Source organism: Pseudophryne corroboree, chromosome 6 (assembly GCF_028390025.1).
Source record: "Pseudophryne corroboree isolate aPseCor3 chromosome 6, aPseCor3.hap2, whole genome shotgun sequence".
NCBI lineage: Eukaryota > Metazoa > Chordata > Amphibia > Anura > Myobatrachidae > Pseudophryne > Pseudophryne corroboree.
In genome coordinates, this window is record NC_086449.1 from 79,945,180 (window position 1) to 79,968,600 (window position 23,421).

At 46.9% G+C, this 23,421-nt stretch overlaps 1 protein-coding gene across 2 annotated transcripts in view; it reads left to right on the top strand.

The window, feature by feature from the left end:
• Positions 1-23,421, top strand: part of KANK2 (KN motif and ankyrin repeat domains 2) — a 142,824-nt gene that overhangs the window by 80,106 nt on the left and 39,297 nt on the right. For both annotated transcript variants that reach the window (XM_063931281.1, XM_063931282.1), the window contains exons 3-7: positions 12,578-12,673; positions 14,113-14,362; positions 14,489-15,672; positions 18,600-18,707; positions 23,338-23,419. In XM_063931281.1, coding sequence (XP_063787351.1) covers positions 12,634-12,673; positions 14,113-14,362; positions 14,489-15,672; positions 18,600-18,707; positions 23,338-23,419 — 1,664 coding nt within the window. In that variant the 5' untranslated portion in view covers positions 12,578-12,633. The remainder of the gene's footprint in view (positions 1-12,577; positions 12,674-14,112; positions 14,363-14,488; positions 15,673-18,599; positions 18,708-23,337; positions 23,420-23,421) is intronic.

The window sequence follows — 23,421 nt, forward strand, 5'->3', positions numbered from 1 at the left end:
TGCCGCTTGTTTCTGTTCTCTTAACACTTTGTCCTCAGACCATGGCCCCCAACTTCTATTATCATCCTAACCCCCACTGCAAGCCTGAGCTCTGAGGGGCTGATGTATTAAGCCTGGTGCAGTTAAAAAGCAGTGATAAATGCAAGATGATAACGCACCAGCCAATCAGCTCTTAACTGTTCATTTACATATTGGAGCTGATTGGCTGGTGCCTTATCACCTTGTATTTATCACAGCTTTATCACTTATCCAGGCTTAATACATCTGCCCCAAAATCTGGAAATATCTTCAGATGGCAGCTCAAATCTGCTGCCCTGTACCAAACTCATATGTTCTTATGTAGCTCAGTATTAGGCAGGAAATGGCGCTGTTATGAGCCAGTAACAGCAGTCAGGTGAAGCTGTGCCAGTGGGCGACTGGAGAGTGGGGGGAAAAAAAATGGGAAATGGAAATACTGGTAGGCACATTGCTGCTAGATGATTGGCCTGTATTGTTCACTAACTACAAGAGAAAGCGGGGCCTGCATTGTGTATGACCCCAATAGGTATGGAGTCTGCACTGTGTTCTAGTCGGCAGAAAATGGGACCTGCATTGTCTATGAGCCAATAAATACAGTATGTAACACCCTCAAGTGTGTGTGAGTGCTTGCTAACCTGTGGTGTGGGACCTTCTCACCGTTCAGACGTTCCTGTTACTTCATATTTCCCACACCACAGCAGAGAGACAGGTGGTCCCCAACACAGTAAATTATACCATCAAATAAACAATATTCACTTCATTGTTCAGGAACTCTTTGACAATTCTAGATCACTTTATGCAAGTAGATAGTAATATTGCTTTACACTATAACATATTTTTGCTACAAAACCAAATAGTAGAAGCCATTACCTCAAATTAGTAATGTGAACAATTTTCAAGAGAAAATTCACTTTAGCAGATATATATATATATATATATATATATATTTATTAACAATTTCTTATATAGCGCAGCAAATTTCATTGCGCTTTACAACTGGACACAATGATAAACAAAACTGGGTAATAACAAACAGTTATAGAGGTAGATATATCACTTACTACTTACTGACTGACTGACTGACTGACTCATCACTAAGGGGGACATTTACTAAGCAGTGATAACAGCGGAGAAGTGAGCCAGTGGAGAAATTGCCCCATCAACCAATCAGCAGCTCTGTATCATTTTATAGTATGCAAATTATAGATGTTACTTCAGTGCTGATTGGTTGCCATGGGCAACTTCTCCACTGGCTCACTTCTCCGCTCTTATCACTGCTTAGTAAATGTCCCCCTAATTCTCTTACTTTCTGATATGTTATAAAGATTAAATGTAACAGGTAATCTGCAAGTGGGAAATAGGAAAACTACGTCAGTGGTTCCCAAACTTTTTTGAATCATGGCGCCTTAGAGTATCAGAATTTTTTCACGACAGCCCTAGGCCAAAAGTTTCTTTGAGCATTTTAGAAAACAAGAAGTAAAATAAAAATTTACTTACCGATAATTCTATTTCTCATAGTCCGTAGTGGATGCTGGGACTCCGTAAGGACCATGGGGAATAGCGGCTCCGCAGGAGACTGGGCACAAAAGTAAAAGCTTGAACTAGCTGGTGTGCACTGGCTCCTCCCCCTATGACCCTCCTCCAAGCCTCAGTTAGGATACTGTGCCCGGACGAGCGTACATAATAAGGAAGGATATTGAATCCCGGGTAAGACTCATACCAGCCACACCAATCACACCGTACAACCTGTGATCTGAACCCAGTTAACAGTATGATAAACGAAGGAGCCTCTGAAAAGATGGCTCACAACAATAATAACCCGAATTTTGTAACAATAACTATATACAAGTATTGCAGACAATCCGCACTTGGGATGGGCGCCCAGCATCCACTAAGGACTATGAGAAATAGAATTATCGGTAAGTAAATTCTTATTTTCTCTAACGTCCTAAGTGGATGCTGGGACTCCGTAAGGACCATGGGGATTATACCAAAGCTCCCAAACGGGCGGGAGAGTGCGGATGACTCTGCAGCACCGAATGAGAGAACTCCAGGTCCTCCTCAGCCAGGGTATCAAATTTGTAGAATTTAGCAAACGTATTTGCCCCTGACCAAGTAGCTGCTCGGCAAAGTTGTAAAGCCGAGACCCCTCGGGCAGCCGCCCAAGATGAGCCCACCTTCCTTGTGGAATGTGCTTTTACAGATTTTGGCTGTGGCAGCCTGCCACAGAATGCGCAAGCTGAATTGTACTACAAATCCAACGAGCAATCGTCTGCTTAGAAGCAGGAGCACCCAGCTTGTTGGGTGCATACAGGATAAACAGCGAGTCAGATTTCCTGACTCCAGCCGTCCTGGAAATATATATTTTGAGGGCCCTGACTACGTCCAGTAATTTGGAGTCCTCCAAGTCCCTAGTAGCCGCAGGCACCACAATAGGCTGGTTCACGTGAAACGCTGAAACCACCTTTGGGAGAAATTGAGGACGAGTCCTCAATTCTGCCCTATCCGTGTGAAAAATCAGGTAAGGGCTTTTATAAGATAAAGCCGCCAATTCTGAGACACGCCTGGCTGAAGCCAGGGCTAACAGCATTACCACCTTCCATGTGAGATATTTTAATTCCACAGTGGTGAGTGGTTCAAACCAATGTGATTTTAGGAACCCCAAAACCACATTGAGATCCCAAGGTGCCACCGGGGGCACAAAAGGAGGCTGTATATGCAGTACCCCTTTGACAAACGTCTGGACTTCAGGCACTGAAGCCAGTTCTTTTTGGAAGAAAATCGACAGGGCCGAAATTTGAACTTTAATGGACCCTAATTTTAGGCCCATAGACAGTCCTGTTTGCAGGAAATGTAGGAAGCGACCCAGTTGAAATTCCTCTGTAGGGGCCTCTTTGGCCTCACACCACGCAACATATTTTCGCCAAATGCGGTGATAATGTTTTGCGGTTACATCCTTCCTGGCCTTTATCAGGGTAGGGATGACTTCTTCTGGAATGCCTTTTTCCTTCAGGATCCGGCGTTCAACCGCCATGCCGTCAAACGCAGCCGCGGTAAGTCTTGGAACAGACAAGGTCCCTGCTGGAGCAGGTCCTTTCTTAGAGGTAGAGGCCACGGGTCCTCCGTGAGCATCTCTTGAAGTTCCGGGTACCAAGTCCTTCTTGGCCAATCCGGAACCACGAGTATAGTTCTTACTCCTCTCCTTTTTATGATTCTCAGTACTTTTGGTATGAGAGGCAGAGGAGGGAACACATACACTGACTGGTACACCCATGGTGTTACCAGAGCGTCCACCGCTATTGCCTGAGGGTCCCTTGACCTGGCGCAATATCTGTCCAGTTTTTTGTTGAGACGGGACGCCATCATGTCCACCTTTGGTTTTTCCCAACGGTTTACCATCTCTTGGAAGACTTCTGGATGAAGTCCCCACTCCCCCGGGTGAAGGTCGTGTCTGCTGAGGAAGTCCGCTTCCCAGTTGTCCACTCCCGGAATGAACACTGCTGACAGTGCTATCACATGATTCTCCGCCCAGCGAAGAATCCTTGCAGCTTCTGCCATCGCCCTCCTGCTTCTCGTGCCGCCCTGTCTGTTTACGTGGGCGACTGACGTGATGTTGTCCGATTGGATCAATACCGCCTGACCCTGAAGCAGGGGTTTTGCTTGACTTAGGGCATTGTAAATGGCCCTTAGTTCCAGAATGTTTATATGAAGAGATGTTTCCATGCTTGACCACAAGCCCTGGAAATTTTGTCCCTGTGTGACTGCTCCCCAGCCTCTCAGGCTGGCATCTGTGGTCACCAGGATCCAATCCTGAATGCCGAATCTGCGGCCCTCTAGTAGATGAGCACTCTGCAGCCACCACAGAAGAGACACCCTTGTCCTTGGCGACAGGGTTATCCGCTGATGCATCTGAAGATGCGATCCGGACCATTTGTCCTGAAGATCCCACTGAAACGTTCTTGCATGGAATCTTCCAAATGGAATCGCTTCGTAAGAAGCCACCATTTTTCCCAGGACCCTCGTGCACTGATGCACTGACACCTGGCCTGGTTTTAGGAGATTCCTGACTAGCTCGGATAACTCCCTGGCCTTCTCCTCTGGGAGAAACACCTTTTTCTGGACTGTGTCCAGAATCATTCCTAGGAACAGGAGACGTGTCGTTGGAATCAGCTGCGATTTTGGAATATTCAGGATCCACCCGTGCTGACGTAACACTAACTGAGATAGTGCTACTCCGACTTCTAACTGTTCCCTGGACCTTGCCCTTATCAGGAGATCGTCCAAGTAAGGGATAATTAAAACGCCTTTTCTTCGAAGAAGAATCATCATTTCGGCCATTACCTTGGTAAAGACCCGAGGTGCCGTGGACAACCCAAACGGCAGCGTCTGAAACTGATAATGACAGTTTTGTACTACAAACCTGAGGTACCCTTGGTGAGAAGGGTAGATTGGGACGTGGAGATAAGCATCTTTGATGTCCAGAGACACCATATAGTCCCCTTCTTCCAGGTTTGCTATCACTGCTCTGAGTGACTCCATCTTGAATTTGAACCTCTTTATGTAAGTGTTCAAGGATTTTAGATTTAAAATTGGTCTCACCGAGCCGTCCGGCTTCGGTACCACAAACAGCGTGGAATAATACCCCTTTCCCTGTTGTAGGAGAGGTACCTTGATTATCACCTGCTGGGAATACAGCTTGTGAATGGCTTCCAAAACTGCTTCCCTGTCGGAGGGAGACTTTGGTAGAGCAGACTTCAGGAACCGGCGAGGTGGAGACGTCTCGAATTCCAGTTTGTACCCCTGTGATACTACCTGCAGAATCCAGGGGTCCACTTGCGAGTGAGCCCACTGCGCGTTGAAATTTTTGAGACGGGCCCCCACCGTGTCCGAGTCCGCTTGTAAAGCCCCAGCGTCATGCTGAAGACTTGGCAGAAGCAGAGGAGGGCTTCTGCTCCTGGGAAGAGGCTGCCTGGTGCAGTCTTTTTCCTCTTCCTCTGCCCCGGGGCAGAAATGAGTGGCCTTTTGCCCGCCTGTACTTATGGGAATGAAAGGACTGAGTTTGAAAAGACGGTGTCTTTTTCTGCTGAGAGGTGGCCTGGGGTAAAAAGGTGGACTTTCCGGCCGTTGCCGTGGCCACCAGGTCCGATAGACCGGCCCCAAATAACTCCTCTCCTTTAAACGGCAATACTTCCATATGTCGTTTGGAATCCGCATCCCCTGACCACTGTCGCGTCCATAACGCTCTTCTGGCAGAAATGGACATAGCACTCACTCTTGATGCCAGGGTGCAAATATCCCTCTGTGCATCACGCATATATAGTAATGCATCCTTCAAATGCTCTATAGTTAGTAATATACTGTCCCTATCCAGGGTATCAATATTTTCAGTCAGGGAATCCGACCACGCCACTCCAGCACTGCACATCCAGGCTGATGCGATTGCTGGTCGCAGTATAACACCAGTATGTGTGTATATACCCTTCAGGATATTTTCCAGCCTTCTATCCTCTGGTTCCTTGAGGGCGGCCGTATCAGGAGACGGTAACGCTACTTGTTTAGATAAACGTGTGAGCGCTTTATCTACTTTAGGGGGTGTTTCCCAACGTGCCCTAACCTCTGGCGGGAAAGGGTATAGTGCCAATAATTTATTAGAGATTAGCACTTTTTTATCGGGGGAAACCCACGCTTTATCACACACCTCATTTAATTCATCTGACTCAGGAAAAGCTACTGGTAGTTTTTTCACTCCCCACATAATACCCTTCTTTGTGGTACTTGTAGTGTCAGAAATGTTCAATGCCTCCTTCATTGCCGTGATCATGTAACGTGTGGCCCTACTGGACATTACGTTTGTCTCCTCACCGTCGACACTGGACTCAGTATCCGTGTCTGTGTCGACCCACTGAGGTAACGGGCGTTTTATCGCCCCTGACGGTGTCTGAGACGCCTGGACAGGCACTAATTGATTTGTCGGCTGTCTCATGTCGTCAACAGTTTTTTGTAAAGTGCTGACATTGTCACGTATCTTTAAATACAACCATCCAGTCAGGTGTCGACTCCCTAGGGGGTGACATCACTAATACAGGCAATTGCTCTGCTTCCACATCATTTTCCTCCTCATACATGTCGACACAATCGTACCGACACCCAGCACACACACAGGGAATGCTCTGATAGAGGACAGGACCCCACTAGCCCTTTGGGGAGACAGAGGGAGAGTTTGCCAGCACACACCAGAGCGCTATATATATATATATATAGGGATAACCTTATATAAGTGTTACTCCCTTTTATAGCTGCTGTTTATAATTTAGCTGCCAATAGTGCCCCCCCTCTCTCGTTTTTACCCTGATTCTGTAGGGACTGCAGGGGAGAGTCAGGGAGCCGTCCTTCCAGCGGAACTGTGAGGGAAAATGGCGCTTGTGTGCTGAGGAGATAGGCTCCGCCCCTTCACGACGGCCTTATCTCCCGCTTTTTTCTGGAAAACTGGCAGGGGTTAAATACATCCATATAGCCCAGGAGCTATATGTGATGTATTTCTTTTGCCATCCTAAGGTATTTCTGTTTTTTATTGCGTCTCAGGGCGCTCCCCCCCAGCGCCCTGCACCCTCAGTGACCGGAGTGTGAAGTGTGCTGAGAGCAATGGCGCACAGCTGCAGTGCTGTGCGCTACCTTAGTTGAAGACAGGAACGTCTTCTGCCGCCGATTTCACCGGACCTCTTCGTTCTTCTGGCTCTGTAAGGGGGCCGGCGGCGCGGCTCCGGGACCCATCCAGGCTGAACCTGTGATCGTCCCTCTGGAGCTAATGTCCAGTAGCCTAAGAAACCCAATCCACTCTGCACGCAGGTGAGTTCGTTTCTTCTCCCCTTAGTCCCACGATGCAGTGAGCCTGTTGCCAGCAGGACTCACTGAAAATAAAAAACCTAAAATAAACTTTTACTCTAAGCAGCTCAGGAGAGCCACCTAGCATGCACCCTTCTCGTTCGGGCACAAAAATCTAACTGAGGCTTGGAGGAGGGTCATAGGGGGAGGAGCCAGTGCACACCAGCTAGTTCAAGCTTTTACTTTTGTGCCCAGTCTCCTGCGGAGCCGCTATTCCGCATGGTCCTTACGGAGTCCCAGCATCCACTTAGGACGTTAGAGAAATTATGCTTATATGTCATCCTTAGTTTCTTTAGTGTGTTGCGGGACAATATTTGCTTGTGTATGTCCTCATATTTTATAATTGGCAGCTACAAGCACTAGTTTTGTCTATTTCTTTGACCAAAAATAGTTTGAATTGGTCCTGGACCACCAATCCAAGGCACACCTGCTAGTGTCCTGAGGCACCCCAAGGTGCCTAGGCACACAGTTTGGGAACCACTGAACTACTTAATTAGAATTTTAATAAAACTCCCCTAAGGGGATGAAAAGGGGGTTGACATAATGATGTCATTACCGATGCGTGGCTTGCGTTGCGTGAACAATAACACCCAAACGGACAATCGGATCAAAATTTGGATTGCATTTCCATTGTGTAGAATTTATTAAACTACAAAAATGGTCCTGTCACTCTTTACCGTATCTGCTCCTCGGGTAACGCCAAGAACCATTAATTAATATTTATAGGTTGAGTATCCCATATCCAAATATTCCGAAATACGGAATATTCCGAAATACAGACTTTTTTGAGTGAGAGTGAGATAGTGAAACCGTTGTTTTTTTATGGCTCAATGTACATAAACTATGTTTAATAGACACAGTTATTAAAAATATTGTATTAAATGACCTTCAGGCTGTGTATATAAGGTGTATATGAAACATTAATGAATTGTGTGAATGTAGACACACTTTGTTTAATGCACAAAGTTATAAAAAATATTGGCTAAAATTGACTTCAGGCTGTGTGTATATGAGACATAAATGCATTCTGTGCTTAGACTTAGGTCCCATCACCATGATATCTCATTATGGTATGCAATTATTCCAAAATACGGAAAAATCCGATATCCAAAATGCCTCTGGTCCCAAGCATTTTGGATAAGGGATACTCAACCTGTACTTACATTAAGACGTCTCAAATGTACATCTCTATAGATTTACCAAACATTTTTAACTCATTTATATTTACAACCATGAAAATCAGAAACTATATATATATATATTTATCCTATATGATAAAAGGCTAACACTGCTCCTCACCTCTATGGGGGGAATGCAAGTGTTTTGCGTGCTGGCAGCCACTAGTTGTGCGGGCACAGCTGTCGGTGCTGACATTATGCTGTTCTGTTTACGGGCTGGTAACTAGTATATATATATTGAGGAACTGTTACTATGTTAATACCATAGAAATATAGTCTCTGGTTGCAAGCTATAACTCTCTACAGCACTATACATTCAACTGTACTTTGTTCATTTAATATACGCTATCTCCAGGCTAATCCTGGCACTCCTGGTCTCTGAGACACGGCTTCCTCACAGCCGCCACCAGCGGCACCTTAGGACAGATCCCTCAGTGCCTGCTCTCTATCCTGGGCCTTGTGTGGTTTTGTCTTGACCAACTGCCACTCGCTTCCAATGTCAGTGGCCTCACCACCTGACTGGTCATATGAATTGCCACTGACCTCTTGAGGAGCTGCTGAGGCTGCTGGGAATTATCTGCCTGTGTAATCAATCACATGCACATGCATTGTAGCGCTCTGCCCAGCGTCAGGCTTAATGCCTCACATATTGTAGGATGGGAAGAGTAGTGTCAGAGCTGTGTATTGGGAGTGAGCACAGGAATAGTAGAGAGGTGTAGCGTGGAATGGGAGGGGAGTAGTGTCGGTGTAGAGTAGGATGGGAGGGTGGAGTAGTGTCAGAGCTGTATATGGGGAGCCAGTACAGGAACAGCAGAGAGGTGAAGAGTAGGATGGGAGGAGGAGTAGTGACAGAGCTGTACAGGAAGGTGTAGAGTAGGATGACATGAATAGTATTAGAGCTATGTAGAACCAGTACAGTGATTCATGAGTGTGATGGAGGGATTGGGATATACTGTAAAGGCCCGTACACACTGGTCGATGTATCGGCCGTTCTCTTGAACGGCCGATACATCGCGGGACCGTCGGCCAGTGTGTACGGGCAATACGTCTGTGTACTCCGTCGTTCACAGACGTATCGCGTCGGCCGCGCAGCACAGCCGACAGCCAATATATCTAACGATATATTGGCGCGTCGCTGTGTGTGTACGGGGCGGTCGTCCGACCGCCCGTACACATGCTGCGGCGGCCGGCGGTGATTGACAGGCCCAGTTCATGACGTCAGTCCCCCGACGGATCGGGCTGTGTGTATGCACAGCACACTGCCCGATCCGTACATAGATATATCTGCAGATCAATTGATCTGCAGATATATCTAATAGTGTGTACCCACCTTAAGTGTGGTATATATTCATATAATGTGCACAATCTCACGTGCCATTTCCCAATAGCACTGATTGACTGTATTTCACGCCACTATTACATTCTAGCAAAAGAGCTGTGTTGAAGGAGGAGGGGTTTCCCTCAGGCACAGTATATTGTGACTCCATGCTACATCAAACGTCAACCCAGTAAAGTTCATGCTGCTTGTAGTTAGCATACCCCCCCCCCCCCCCCCCTCCCCTCCTGAAGAAGGAAGGAATGGGGAGAGGAGGGTGCACAGCTGCACACAGTGCGGGATGTTGTGGCTTGGAGCTAGGAAACAGAGAGCCTGCTGTCACTATGATCTGGGGAACCTCTGTGACAGGGACAAACCAGGCACAATAAGTGTGTGTCTGCCAGGGCAGAACTGCATGAAGAAAGCTTGTGGGGGAGAATAGAGGGATCGAAGGGTAAGGGAAGGGGGGGGGGGGGGCAGGGAGGAGAAGCCACTGGTAGAATGACAGTAGAGGACGTAGAATGAGCCAGTGGAACAAAATTAAACAGCGAGGGGCAGATAAGGCGGCAGGATGTGATACCAGAGGAAGAGCGAGAGATAGTGAGATACAGGACAGTCGGTTAGATGTAGGATGAAACTGGGACAGTAAATGGTATGGCTGGAAGAAAAGATGAGAAGAGACGTGGAATTGTAGAAAGAAAGAGTGGGGGTGAGAGGACAGAAGAGACATTAGTAATGAAAGAGGGGACAATAATAGTGAAGAAAGAGGACTGGCTTAGAGTGGAGATAGGGCGAGCGGGGAGAAGAGGAGGCAAAAGGAATAAGGAGATGTAGACAGGAATGGCAAGAGTGTGAGAGTAAGGAGGAAGAAAAGGGAGAAGGAATAATGAAAGAGGGATAGGCATGGAGGGACGGCGAGAGGGTGACAAGGGAAAAGATGGGCAGTATGGATAGTGTAATGGTTAGCATTACCACCTCACAGTACTGAGGTATTGGTGTTGATTCCCACCAAGGCCCTAACTATGGGGAGTTTGTATGTTCTCCCCGTGCTTGCGTGGGTTTCATCCGGGTGCTCTGGTTTTCTCCCACACTTCAATAACATACTGGTAAATTAATAAGATTCAGTCAAAAAATTGACACTAGTGTATATGTGTGTGTCCATGTGATAGGGAATATAGATTGTAAGCTCCACTGGGGCAGGGACTGATGTGAATGGCCAAAATATTCTCTGGAAAGCGCTGTGGATTATTTGTGTGTTGTATAAATAGCTTTAAATAATAGAAATGAGGAAAGCGAGAGTGGAGAGTGAGAAGGTAGGAAGGGGGATGAGAAAAGGAATAAGGAGAGGTAGATCGGAATGGAGAGAGAGAGAGAGAGAGAGAGAGAGAGAGAGAGAGAGAGTGTAAGAGGATAGGAAGGGAGAACAGAAGGGAAAATTAATAAGGAGTAGACGATAGGAGTGGTGAGAGAGTAAGAGGGTAGGACAGGAGAACAGAAGGAAAAATGAATAAGGAGTGGAGAGTATGAGGTTGGGAAGGGAGAACAGAAGGGAAAATAATATGGAGCGGGGGATAGGAGTGGAGAGCGTAAGAAGTGAGAAAATAAGGGAAAAGGAAAAAGGAGGGGGATAGGAGTGGAGAGACACTGAGAGTGAAGGAAGGGGGACAAAAGGGAAAAGAAATCAGGAGAGAGGAATCAGAATGGAGAGAGAGTGAGGGGTGGGGTGGGGTGAGGTGAGAGCTGTGAGCTGAAAATTGGGGCTGAAGATGGAGCCAGAAGTGAGAAGAAATAGAGAGAGGACACACAAATGAAGGCAGGAGACAGGGAGGAATATATGAGATGTATCAGAGAAAACTGATAAGATAGAACCCGTGACAGAGCATGTACTGTACGTATGATACACACAGAGCACATGATGAGGAGACAGAGAAAAAAAAGATGACAGAGGAGAAAAGAACAGAAGGCCACAGAAGCCCAAGGAATGTAACTGGCTGCAGGCAAATGCCCACGTGCCAAGAAAGTAGGAGAGGCATAGCATTTAAATGGCAGGGGGTGAAGTTTGCCTCCCACCGAGTGGCATAATGCCTCCTGTGTAAGTTGTCCTATGTAACAGAAAGTATTTCTGTGATGCCAGGTACCATGGAGATTGTAAATCAGAGACGGAACTTTTCTGACAAAGCCTTGTGCAAGGGCTCCCCCCAGAGGCCGACATCTCACAATCCATTTTGTTCACCTCTTTGCCATGTTAAAATAAAAGCTGCAACCTTTCCAATTCACGCTATGTCTAGGGTGGTGCAGGGCAGGGCTAACACCAGTAGTGGGATAGAGTGGGCGTTTGGCATTTTAGCAGATTAAAAACTACTGCCATGGACTTAATAGCTACCTTGTTCATTATTTTTGTTATTGTGATTTTGCTTATCTCAGTCCCTATTGTTTATTATGATCTACTCAATAAAGTGAGTTAAAAAAAAAACAACCAAAACCTACTGCCATGCTGTGACAAGTGGAGAATCGATACATTTACAACATGCAAGTATAATAAAGCTCATTGGGGGAGATTTACTAAGCCTTAAGGTGGGTAAACACTGGCCGATATATTGTCCGTTCTCTTGAACGGCCAATATATCGCGGGTCCGTCGGCCAGTGTGTACGGGCGATACGTCTGGGAACTCCGTCGTTCACAGACGTATCGCGTCGGCCCCGCAGCACAGCCGACGGCCAATATACCTACCGATATATTGGCGCGTCGCTGTGTGTGTACGGACGGCCGCCCGCCCGCCCGTACACATGCTGCGGCAGCCGGCGGTGATTGACAGCTAAACTGGGCGGGCATGTGTACACGCTCGCCCAGTTCATGACGTCAGTCCCTGACGGATCGGGCAGTGTGTATCAATTGATCGGCAGATATATCGACCAGTGTGTACCCACCTTTAGAGGGATAAAGTGGAGACATAAAGTACCAACTTAACAGCCATGTTACAGGCTGTTTTTGAAAAATGACAATTAGGAGCTGATTGGGTGGTAGTTATCTCTCTTCACATTATCACTCTCCAAAGCTTTGTACATATTCCCCATCTGTAAATTATACTCTGTAACCACTATAACCCTCCTTACACTTTATAATATACAATACAATCACCAAATGCCGAATATATCACCCCTTCTTTCCTCTCTCCTCTTACAGGATACATTGACACAGGAGACTCTGCCCTATTTCTTTTGGACCAAACATTTGTAGACATGATGGCGCAGGTTCTACAAATGGAGACTCACTTTCCAGGTACTAATTGTGCAATATATATTCCGTAATGTGATGCAGCAGGAATATACAAAGGTCGCAGCGCTTACCTTGTTTTATAGAAGGACAATGTCACAGCGGCACAATTTCTTTCAAAGCAGAATACATTTAATAATAAAAGGTATTTGGTAAATTCGCAGTAAATATATCAATAATAATAGCATATATACAAACCTAAAATAGAGTATGCAGATTCAATGTATCAGTGCCGAATACCGGTATACAAACAATTAAATACACAACAACATAGAAACATTCATCAATGATGTGGGCTTGGGTAGCCCAAACAGTTGTCACTTATGAGACGATACTTTGGGTAAGGGTTCCTATTCTAATTCAAATCTCAAAATGTCAATAAGTATCAAAGGCCCAAATGTATTAAGGGGAACATTTACTAAGCAGTGATAAGAACGGAGAAGTGAGCCAGTGGAGAAATTTCCCCATCAACCAATCAGCAGCTCTGTATCATTTTATAGTATGCAAATTATAGATGTTACTTCAGTGCTGATTGGTTGCCACGGGCAACTTCTCCACTGGCTCACTTCTCCGCTCTTATCACTGCTTAGTAAATGTACCCCTAAGCTGTAACAAGAGATAAAAGAGACGGATAAAGAGAGATAAAGTACCAGCCAACCAGCTCCTAACTGTCATTTTTTAAACACAGCCTGTGACATGGCAGTTTAGAAGCTGATTGGCTGGCCATTTATCACTCTTTATTCGTCTCCACTTTATCTCTTTTTAAAGTTTATTACATTAAGGCCAATCTGTGGTGCAGACCCACAGGGGAAATGCCTAGGCGTTTTACTGACCCTGCGTGTCCCGATATAATGCAGGTGTTCTCAGTAGGTAAGTTGGTCCCAACTAGTCAAAGCCAGGAATTTCGACACAGTTACTTCAGATGGGTGCAGAATTCCTGGAGTTGTTGTACATAATATGCATCATAAATATAGATGGATAATTGCATCGGTTAAGTCTCGCACATGCAGAATGTTAAAGCACTCTCAGGTATGCGCAGGACATACTCTGTGCTGAGTGGCAGCTCCCATGCTGTGAGGGCTGCACTACTGTCCCATATCTTACCGCAAAGCAGTCTGTGGCCTCAGGATATGTGCGTCTTCTGTTAAGTAGTCCATTGTGGCTGAACATCTGCCAGCACACTCCCGATGTGCCCGCTTGAAGCGCTTTGCGGCACAGATCGGGATCTATGTGATCGATGCGTCTCACCGTATGCAGGCTTTTTCAGGATAGCAGATAGCAGGAGAGCACGAACCTTGCCGTATTCTTATAGAGCAGCAAGGCCAATAGGATAAGTGACATCAATGCATTCCACCCATACAGTACATGTGGGTTGTATTTTTATAATGGTGTGTATTAATGGGCGGCCGGAAAATGGTCACATTATCATTTGGCTTTGTTTGCAGGTAAACCGGTCCCAAATTCTTTGTCCGCTATGAAAAGCCCTGAGGCTCCATATTCGGTGGAGACACCATATGGCTATCGCTTGGACTTGGACTTTCTGAAATACGTTGATGACATAGAAAAAGGCCACACCATCAAGCGAGTGCCAGTTAACCGTAGACCTCGATATGGATCCTTACCCCGGGGCCCCGGCTACACTGGATCATGGTGGACCTCTACAGAGTCCCTCTGCTCCAACGCCAGCAATGACAGGTACTATGTGTCATTAATATATTACTGGACAGAGGTAGACCTCATCCGCTCCCAATTCACCATTCATTTTAAGGTCACGAGGTTAAGGCAAAACAGAATTTCTGATTCCCTTTCTTTTTATTGCAGCCGTCATTCATCATATTCCTATTGTGGAAGAAGTTTTTATCCAGCATATGAAGTCAGGAGTGGTACTCAAACTTTGAACAACAACTTCAATCCCAGGGTGGAGAGAACATTGCTAGATGCTAGCAAGAAACTAGAAGCTGGACAGTCTCGTCCACTCAGCCTTGGATGCAGATCCACCAGCTCCATCTCCACTCCATCTCTCTCTCGTCTACCCTCCTCTTCTTCCTACCAGCAGCTGTCTTCTTTTACTCCACTAAGTTCTGGGATGTCTACTCCAGTGTCTCCCACCCCGGTCCATCTACAGCATGTACGAGAGCAAATGGCTGTGGCACTGAAGAGATTGCGCCAGCTAGAAGAACAAGTAAAAATGATTCCCGTGCTCCAGGTGAAGATCTCCGTGCTCCAAGAGGAAAAACGTCAGCTCAGTGTCCAGCTTAAGAGTCAGAAATACCTGGGTCACCCAGGGGGAAACACTAAGGGCAAGACAAGAGGAGAGCTGTACATTGAAATTCCAGAGGAAGAATCCAAAGATGGTAAACTTGAATTTGTAATGAGAGAAGAGGGAAAAGGATGTGTTGGGGTGGAAGGAGAGGTCAGGAAAGAGCCTGAAGACCTGAAGGAAAAATCCAAAAAGGAATGTTTTCCATCTGATGGGAGACCTGCTAAAAAGTTCTGCAGTGTTGGAGTCTGGGTGAGAGAAGTGGATCTCCATCCTGTTCCGGTTAGACAGCCAGAGGCTGACAAGCAAAAGCTTCTGGTCCAAGCACTATCTGCTAAAGTTGCGGTGTTGGAAAGGCAGCTTGGCCGAGCGTTGACAGAGGTTCAAAATGCAAACCGGAAGCTGGAAGAAGCTGAGCGGGCAACAAGAAGCGATGAAGCTTTGAGGAAAGAGAAGAATGAGGACGTGAGGGCTGATGCGGTTAAGGTTGCTAGGGTGGAGAGAGGAAGTGAGGTGGTCTCCAGCACTGAAGTCGGACCTGGGGTTCAGCCACAGAGGGCACGAAACTTGGAAGGCAGAGGAGTTGGGCTAGTTAAAACTAAAGAAGGAGATGAAGCCAAAGTCTACAAGAGCAGGGAGGTGATGGAGAAACCATTCCTCTCTTCAACTGGCCCTGCCATCCATGTTCACGTGGTGAAGAAAATCAGCATCACTGGGCAGAACATCAAGGACGGAGAGAAGAAGGGTGAGCAAGAGAGTATTGTAATAACATTGTGCATGAAAAACATAGTGCAGAATAACCCCAAAGTAGAAAAAAAAGTCAGAGTTTGGCTTTTGACAGCTGTCATTGGCAAGTCTAAGAAGGGAGCATTTGTTTGCTGTCGAAGAGGTGTCATATTGGGATGCTCCTCATTTCAAACCCATGTTAACAGCTTTTCAAAATCTGTATTGACAATGGAGGTTGTCCAATTCTTTAATGAACGTTGGAAGACTGGTTGGGAAATGCAATCATTACTAATCTTCTGTGGTCAGAACCATGTAATAGTTATATGAGATTTCTAAAACACAAATAAAATAATTATAGGGGCTGAGTGGAAGGCAAAGCGGCTGTAGCAGCCTCGGAAGCCTGAGTTACTACCTTTTGCTAATACGTGGGGGTTTGTGCACTGCTGCCATCATTAGTAAGGGCACTTCACCAGCCTCAGGCTTCCCTTCCCCGTACGCGGGACTCAGAATTGCATGGAGCTTTAAATACACGCCCACAAGTCAGGGTGGTTACATGCGATTGCAATGTCACCGTCCAGTTCCCTCCCCGAAAAGCCCTATTTCACCGAAAGATGCAAAACTTGCCATTGGCGTCTATGAACAGAGATCGACACGACTTTCAATCAATCCCATAGTTTTCAAAATAGCTAAACAAGTTTAGCAGTCATACAGCACACCTGTCCCAGTTATCTTGCTTCAAATTATTACCTATCATCTAAACACTTTTATGTATAAGATGTTCTAAGCCAGTATTTTCCAGTAAAACAAGCTAAGCCCGTTTATTGACATACTCAAGAGTGAAGAAAAACTGACAGCTCTGAAGTCATCCATTGTACTCTCATAAAGGGCGGGATGTACTAAAGGAAAAATGCGGTAAAACCCCGAAAACGGGGGTTTTACCGCATTTTCAAATTTACTGAGACCCTACTGCCGCGTTTTCGACGTCCAGGGTAACGCCATCTCTGGATGGCGATACCCTATAGAAGCCTATGGGCTTCTTATCGCCGACCGCCGCAACCCCCCGACACCGCCGCAGACGCCGGGACCCCTCCACCCGGCTTACCTTCCTCCAGGCTGCCCTGGACCCGGAAGATAATCTCCTCCTCCCCCTAGCAATGCAGCCGGAGGTCCTTCCTGCTGCAGGGGGGAGGAGGAGGCGGCGGGGGCAGCCTGCTGCTGCTTACCGCCGTCCAGGCAGTGTGGAGACCCCTGGGAGGTGACGGAGACCCTCCGCAGACCACCTCACAGGTATCGCAGGGGGCCTCCGTCACCGCATTGCGATATTGATCGCATATGTTAGTACATATGCGATCAACATCGCTGCGGTAAGTGGCGAGGGGTGGCGATGTATGTTACCGCCCAGAGTGAGTAGATGAACGTGAGGCGTGCCCCCTCCTGGGGTAGATGGGCACTTTCAAACACACAGGTAACATCTAGGAAACAGTTCACCTGTCCAGGGTTTTGTGCAGTCTAGCTGAAGCTAGTTTTGTTATGCAGTACAGAAAATATAAAACATAACAATAAATCCTAGCCTCTCTGGGCACTAACTAAACAATACAGATTCCCTATCTCAGAGTGGTAGGACCTAATGCCCCTACCACAAACATAAGCATGTGCACAGTGCTCACAGTCCGTAAATCACAGTGTCTCAGTACAAGCCTGCTGCCTGTTTCCCCAGGTAGTGGGACCATTAGTAAAGCCCTGACACACTTTATATCAGCCTCTTACAGGTGGAGGTACTAATTAGCTTGCTAAAGGCCCGAAATCGGCCTAATGGATGGAGCCTGCCCTCTCTCTCCAGCCATATCCCTACGAATCCTTAACCAGCTTTTACTAAAGCCCAAACTCTAATCAAGTCTGTTTTGCAGAAACAGACATTTTCCAGGGTGTTTAAATCGTGGGTGTGGTATTGAAAGTCGACAGTAACTAGGTCGACAATGTCTAGGTCGACCACTATTGGTCGACAGTAACTAGGTCGACAGGGTGTCTAGGTCGACAGGGTCTTTATGTCGACATGTTCTAGGTCGACAGGTCAAAAGGTCGACATGAGTTTTTAATGTTATTTTGGTGTCGTTTTCTTCGTAGAGTGACCGGGAACCCCAATAAGTGCACCGCGTCCCCTCGCATGGCTCGCTTCGCTCGCCATGCTTCGGGCATGGTGCCTTCGCTCCGCTACCTCTTCGCTCGGCACAGATTATCGTTCCAATCGTAGTCCACGTGGATCGTTAAGTATGAAAAGGTTCAAAAAAAGAAAAAAATTGTGAAAAACTCATGTCGACCTTTTGACCTGTCGACCTAGAACATGTCGACCTAAAGACCCTGTCGACCTAGACACCCTGTCGACCTAGTTACTGTCGACCAATAGTGGTCGACCTAGACATTGTCGGCCTAGTTACTGTCGACTTTCAGTCCGGATCCCTTAAATCATATAGGTCAGAAACCTGGGACAAACATATCTCCCGTTTATAACTTTCTCAGTGCTTTTATCAGTGTATATATTCCTATATAATTAAAGGCTAATGCATACTTGCCTACCTGACCCTCTCCATGAGGGAGAAAATGCTCTGTTCCTGGACTTTCCTGGTAATGTATGATTGCCATCACCTGTGGTGAGCTAGTTAATTAATTAATAAGAAAGGTGTTTAGCCACAGGTGATGGCAATCATACATTACCAGGAAAGTCCAGGAACAGAGCATTTTCTCCCTCATGGAGAGGGTCAGGTAGGCAAGTATGGGCTAACGCTGTTCCTCATCTCTATGGGGGAAATTACAGTATTTTGCAAGCTGGCAGCCAATAGATGGCGTCCGACAGAGAAATTCAAGTGTTTCTCTATTCAGATGCACACAATTTTTGCAGTGCTTTTCCTGGTATTAGGGGCTATAACCATCTCTTTGTCTCCTCTTCAGGGTACGATATTGAGAATACAAGAGAAGAGCAGTCCTCCAACCAAAACATTCAGAGAGTTGAAATCAATGTTGGTGATTCCCTGGCCAGGCGAGAAGTAGATAGCACAGGTACAGTATTTATGTACTGTAGACGTAGAGTCACTTTGTAAGTGGGCAGCACTGCATACTTGCCTACCTGACCCTCTCCATGAGGGAGAAAATGCTCTGTTCCTGGACTTTCCTGGTAATGTATGATTGCCATCACCTGTGGTGAAACACCTTTCTTATCAATTAACTAGCTTACCAGAGGTGATGGCAATCATACATTACCAGGAAAGTCCAGGAACAGAGCATTTTCTCCCTCATGGAGAGGGTCAGGTAGGCAAGTATGCAGCACGGTGACCTAGTGGTTAGCATTACTGTCTCACAGCACTGGGACCAGGAACTAGATTTACTAAGCAGCAGCTTTTGCAAGCCACTATTTCTCGTGGAGTTTGACCCTGGAATTTAAAATAGAAATTATATTAAATGCAAAACACACATACCTGATCACTGCTACAATAGCAATCTCAGCCTTTCTGGAGTGCGCCCGCACACCCAGTGAGATGCAATCGCCTCTGCCTGATTGACAGGCAGAGGCGGTCACGGGCCGGGAGGGGGCGTGCCAACAGTGTTAAAACACCGTTGGTGGGGGGCGCGTTCCGGACAACGCAGGCGTGTCCAGACTGTTGCGCGTGTGGGCCGCGGCAGCTGCGTGACGACACACGCAGCCCCTGCGACCCAGAACATGGTGGGTAGCCGCCTGCCATGGTGCAAAAGCATCGCCACTGTGCGATGCTTTCACATGTGTGCAGGGGGGGTAGGCGGGTAGGGCCTGACATGCAGGGTGGAATAGCCCTGTGCTGGGCGCCCCCCGCATGTCAGAGAAACTGATCGTAGATGTGCTAAATTTAGCACATCTACAGTCAAGTCTGAATCACCCCTAGAGTTTTAAATTACATAGTTACAGATAAAAAAAGCAGCCACTTAGAAAATCTAGCCCCAAGGCCCTCTCGTTGTGGAGTTTGTATGTCATCACCATGTTTGCATGGGTTTATTACAGGAGCTTTGGTGTCCTCCCACCACACTGCAAAATCATACTGGGGGATTTACGGGTATTCTGAAAAAAAAAAAATGAGGTCATATTAATGTTATCATATTATTTTAGTAGTGATGAGGTAAGACTAGTGTTATTATATTGTAGTATTGATGAGGTAAGACTAGTGTTATAATATAGTAGTATTGATGAGGTAAGACTAGTGTTGTAATATTGTAATAGTGATGAGGTAAGAGTGGTGTTATTATATTGTAGTAGTGATCAGAATCAGCTTTATTGGCCAGGTATACTTGCGTATACTAGGAATTTGTCTTCGGTTTGCTATACAACAGCCAAGTAGGTAACAGATAAGTAGGTGTGGGGGGGGGGGGGGGGCAAGTAAAGTCACACAGATAGGCATACCGTAGGGACAGAAGTGAGTTACATGTACGTCTAGTCAGTCACTGTTCAGGAGTTCAGCAGGCGGACCGCTTGTGGGAAGAAACTTTTGAGGCTTCTGGTGGACCTGGCGGGGATGGCCCTGTAACGCCTGCCTGAAGGAAGCAAGTTAAACATGCTGTGGCTAGGGTGTAGCTGGTCTTTTACTATCTTAGTTGCCCGCTTTTTAGCTCTGGACAGGTACAGGTCATGGACTGAGGGAACGTCGGCCCCGATGATCTTGTCTGTGGTTCTGACCACCTTTTGGAGCCTGCATCTGTCCCTCGCTCTGGCGGAGCTGTACCATACCAGTATCGTAGAGCACAGTACCGACTCCACAATCGCGGAGTAGAAGAGGAGCAGCAGCTTCTGTTGGATGTTGAACTTCCTTAGTTGCCTGAGGAAGAACAATCTCTCCTGCGCTTTCCTGACAGTGGCGTCAGCGTTGGACCTAATTTAAGGTCCCGGGAGATTGTGGTCCCTAGAAACTTGAAGGAGTCCACTAGCGATACCACACTGTCAGCAATCGTTAGCGGAGGTCCACTAGATGACTTCTTCATGAAGTCCACTATCATCTCTACAGTTTTGAGGGGCTTGAGCGCAAGGTTGTTGTGGGTGCACCACTGGGCCAACCGGTCTACTTCCCGTCTATAGGCCGATTCGTCCCCGTCCTTGATGAGGCCGATGACGGTGGTGTCATCAGCGAATTTGATGATCTTTACTGATTGCGCCTCTGAGGTGCAGTCATTTGTGTACAGGGAGAAGAGCAGGGGTGAGAGGACACAGCCCTGAGGGGCCCCTCTACTAATGCACCGCGCTTGAGAGGTGAATTCCCCCGCTTTCACCACCTGTGTTCTATCTGTCAATAAGTCTACTATCCAGGAACAGGTAGCTTCTGGGACCCCTAGGTGAAGTAATTTGGGGTGGAGTATGCTGGGGACGATTGTATTGAAGGCCGAGCTGAAATCGACAAACAGGACCCTCGCGTAGGTACCGGGAATGTCTAGGTGCTGTAGAATGTAGTGCAGGCCCAGGTTGACTGCATCCTCAACACACCGATTCGATCAATAGGCGAACTGTAGGGGGTCCAGTTGGGGGCCAGTCACAGTTTTCAGGTGATTCAAAACCAGACGCTCAAACGTTTTCATGACCACAGACGTAAGTGCTATCGGCCTATAGTCGTTCAAGTTCGTGATAGAGGGTTTCTTGGGGACAGGACGATAGTAGACCTTTTGAGGCAGGAAGGGACTTTCTGTAGCTCCAGTGATTTGTTGAAGATCTTGGTGAATATGGGGGTGAGCTGACCCGCACATGCTCTTAGGGCAGATGGTGACACTCCGTCAGGATGCAGAGCTTTCCTGGGTTTGGCCCTTTTGAACAATGCCTCCACCTCTTCTTAGGCGACTTGCAGTGCCTGGAGTTGGCCGTCGGTGTTCGGGGCATTGTAGAGGTGATTCTTTGGGTTGCAGGGTGATAGTGATGAGGTAAGACTAGTCTTATTACATTATTGTAGCACTGATGAGCTAAAACTAGTGTTATTATGTTATTGTAGTACTAATGAGGTAAGACTATTGTTATTACATTTTCTTCTTCCTCTGCTAGGGAACACAGTGGGAGGACGATGGGTACAGCCTGGAGAGGAAAGTATGGGTACCAAACAGTTACTTTTTTTTCACAGCAGTCCAGGACTCTCTCTCCACTATACCCCACCTCTATCCACCAGCAGCTAGTTTCATTTGGTGCCGGCAAGAGCGGGCACCATTTTCTGGAGGGGTGCTTTTAGAGGCGCCAAGCTACTTTTACATTTATTTCTTTTATTTATATTTATTTTACTTTTAACAACAGAGCGGGAAGTGAAAGGCGTCCTATAGGACACCCCCACTCCCGCTCTGACTTCCACCGCGGACTCCAAGAGGGACAAGCACACATGTCCTGAAGCCCGCAGCCGGAAGCAGACGGGGACAGGCATGTTCATGGCTGAAAACCACCGATGGTGCTGGTAGTGTTGGCTCTGGGGGTCCCCACTGTGAACACTAGACCACCAGGGCACTTACTGTGGCACTGATGAGGCCAGGCTAGTGTTATATTATTTTAGTAGGAAAGCAGAATAATTTGTGTTATTATATTAGGTGTAGGCATAGTTGAGCGATTCATTTTTATTATAAAAAATCCCCTTTTTTAGTTGTTTCCTGTGGCACTAGTATGCATATGTGAAAAAGGAGACAGCCTCTTGTAAGAGGAGATATGGCTAGCGGCACACTGTGTTTGGTGCCCGATCCTCTCCAACAACCTACACCCCATGGTATCCCTGTGGACTCCCTATGGACCCAGAAGATAAATTGCTATTTTGTGACATCACTTGCCCACTGTTTGGGGTTGATGATTTAGGTGTGTGTGTGTGTGTGTGAGTGTGTGTAGGGGGGTTGTTGGCTAGACGACGTTGTGGGGATTGGAGGCATCTTTTGCGGAGCATTGATTTGGAGTATTATATATATATATATATATATATATATATCTTGTGTTGTATTGCATCTGCATCTGTACACATTGGGGGTCATTCCGACCTGTTCGCACGCAGAGGTTTATCACTGAGGTGCGAACGGGTGCGGAATGTGCATGCGCGGCGGCAGCAGTGCGAGTGCACGACATTGCCCGGCGACAGGGGTCGCCGGGTTACGTCGCGGCTGACGAGGGAAGCAGTCGCAGAGCCGACCGCAAAGAAGATTGACAGGAAGAAGGCATTCCAGGGTGGATCCGGACTGTTTGGAGACGTTTTCGGGGAGTGGTGAGTAAAACGCAGGCGTGTCCAGCAGAACGGAGGGCGGATGTCTGACGTTAAAGCCGGCTCCAGCATCGCAGAGAACGTCGCACAGGGTAAGTAGGTATAGGGCTAGTCTACTTTTGCTTGACATTTTTTTAGCTTAGCAGGGCTGCACAAGCGATCGCAGCCCTGCTAAGCTAAAATACACTCCCCCATAGGCGTGTACTAGTTGATCGCAGCAGCAGCAAAAAGTTGCTGGCTGCGATCAACTCGGAATGACCACCATAGGCACAACAGACCAGAAATGTGCCCGTTGTGTCACTGATCCGGATGCAAAGTCTTAAGATCTGTGGCTCGTCATTTTGACTTCCTCATGCATGCCCCCTGTGTCAGTCTCTCTTATGTCTTCAATAAAGGATCCTTTTATATAGAGTCTAATAATATGGGTCCAATTGTCACTTTTTTGGTTTATTGGTGTATTTCAGACTTGTTTGTGAAATCTACTAAAAGAATCACACAGGATGAACAAGAAATGAAAGCTTCTCAGTTTTCCGGAGTGAATGGAGAGT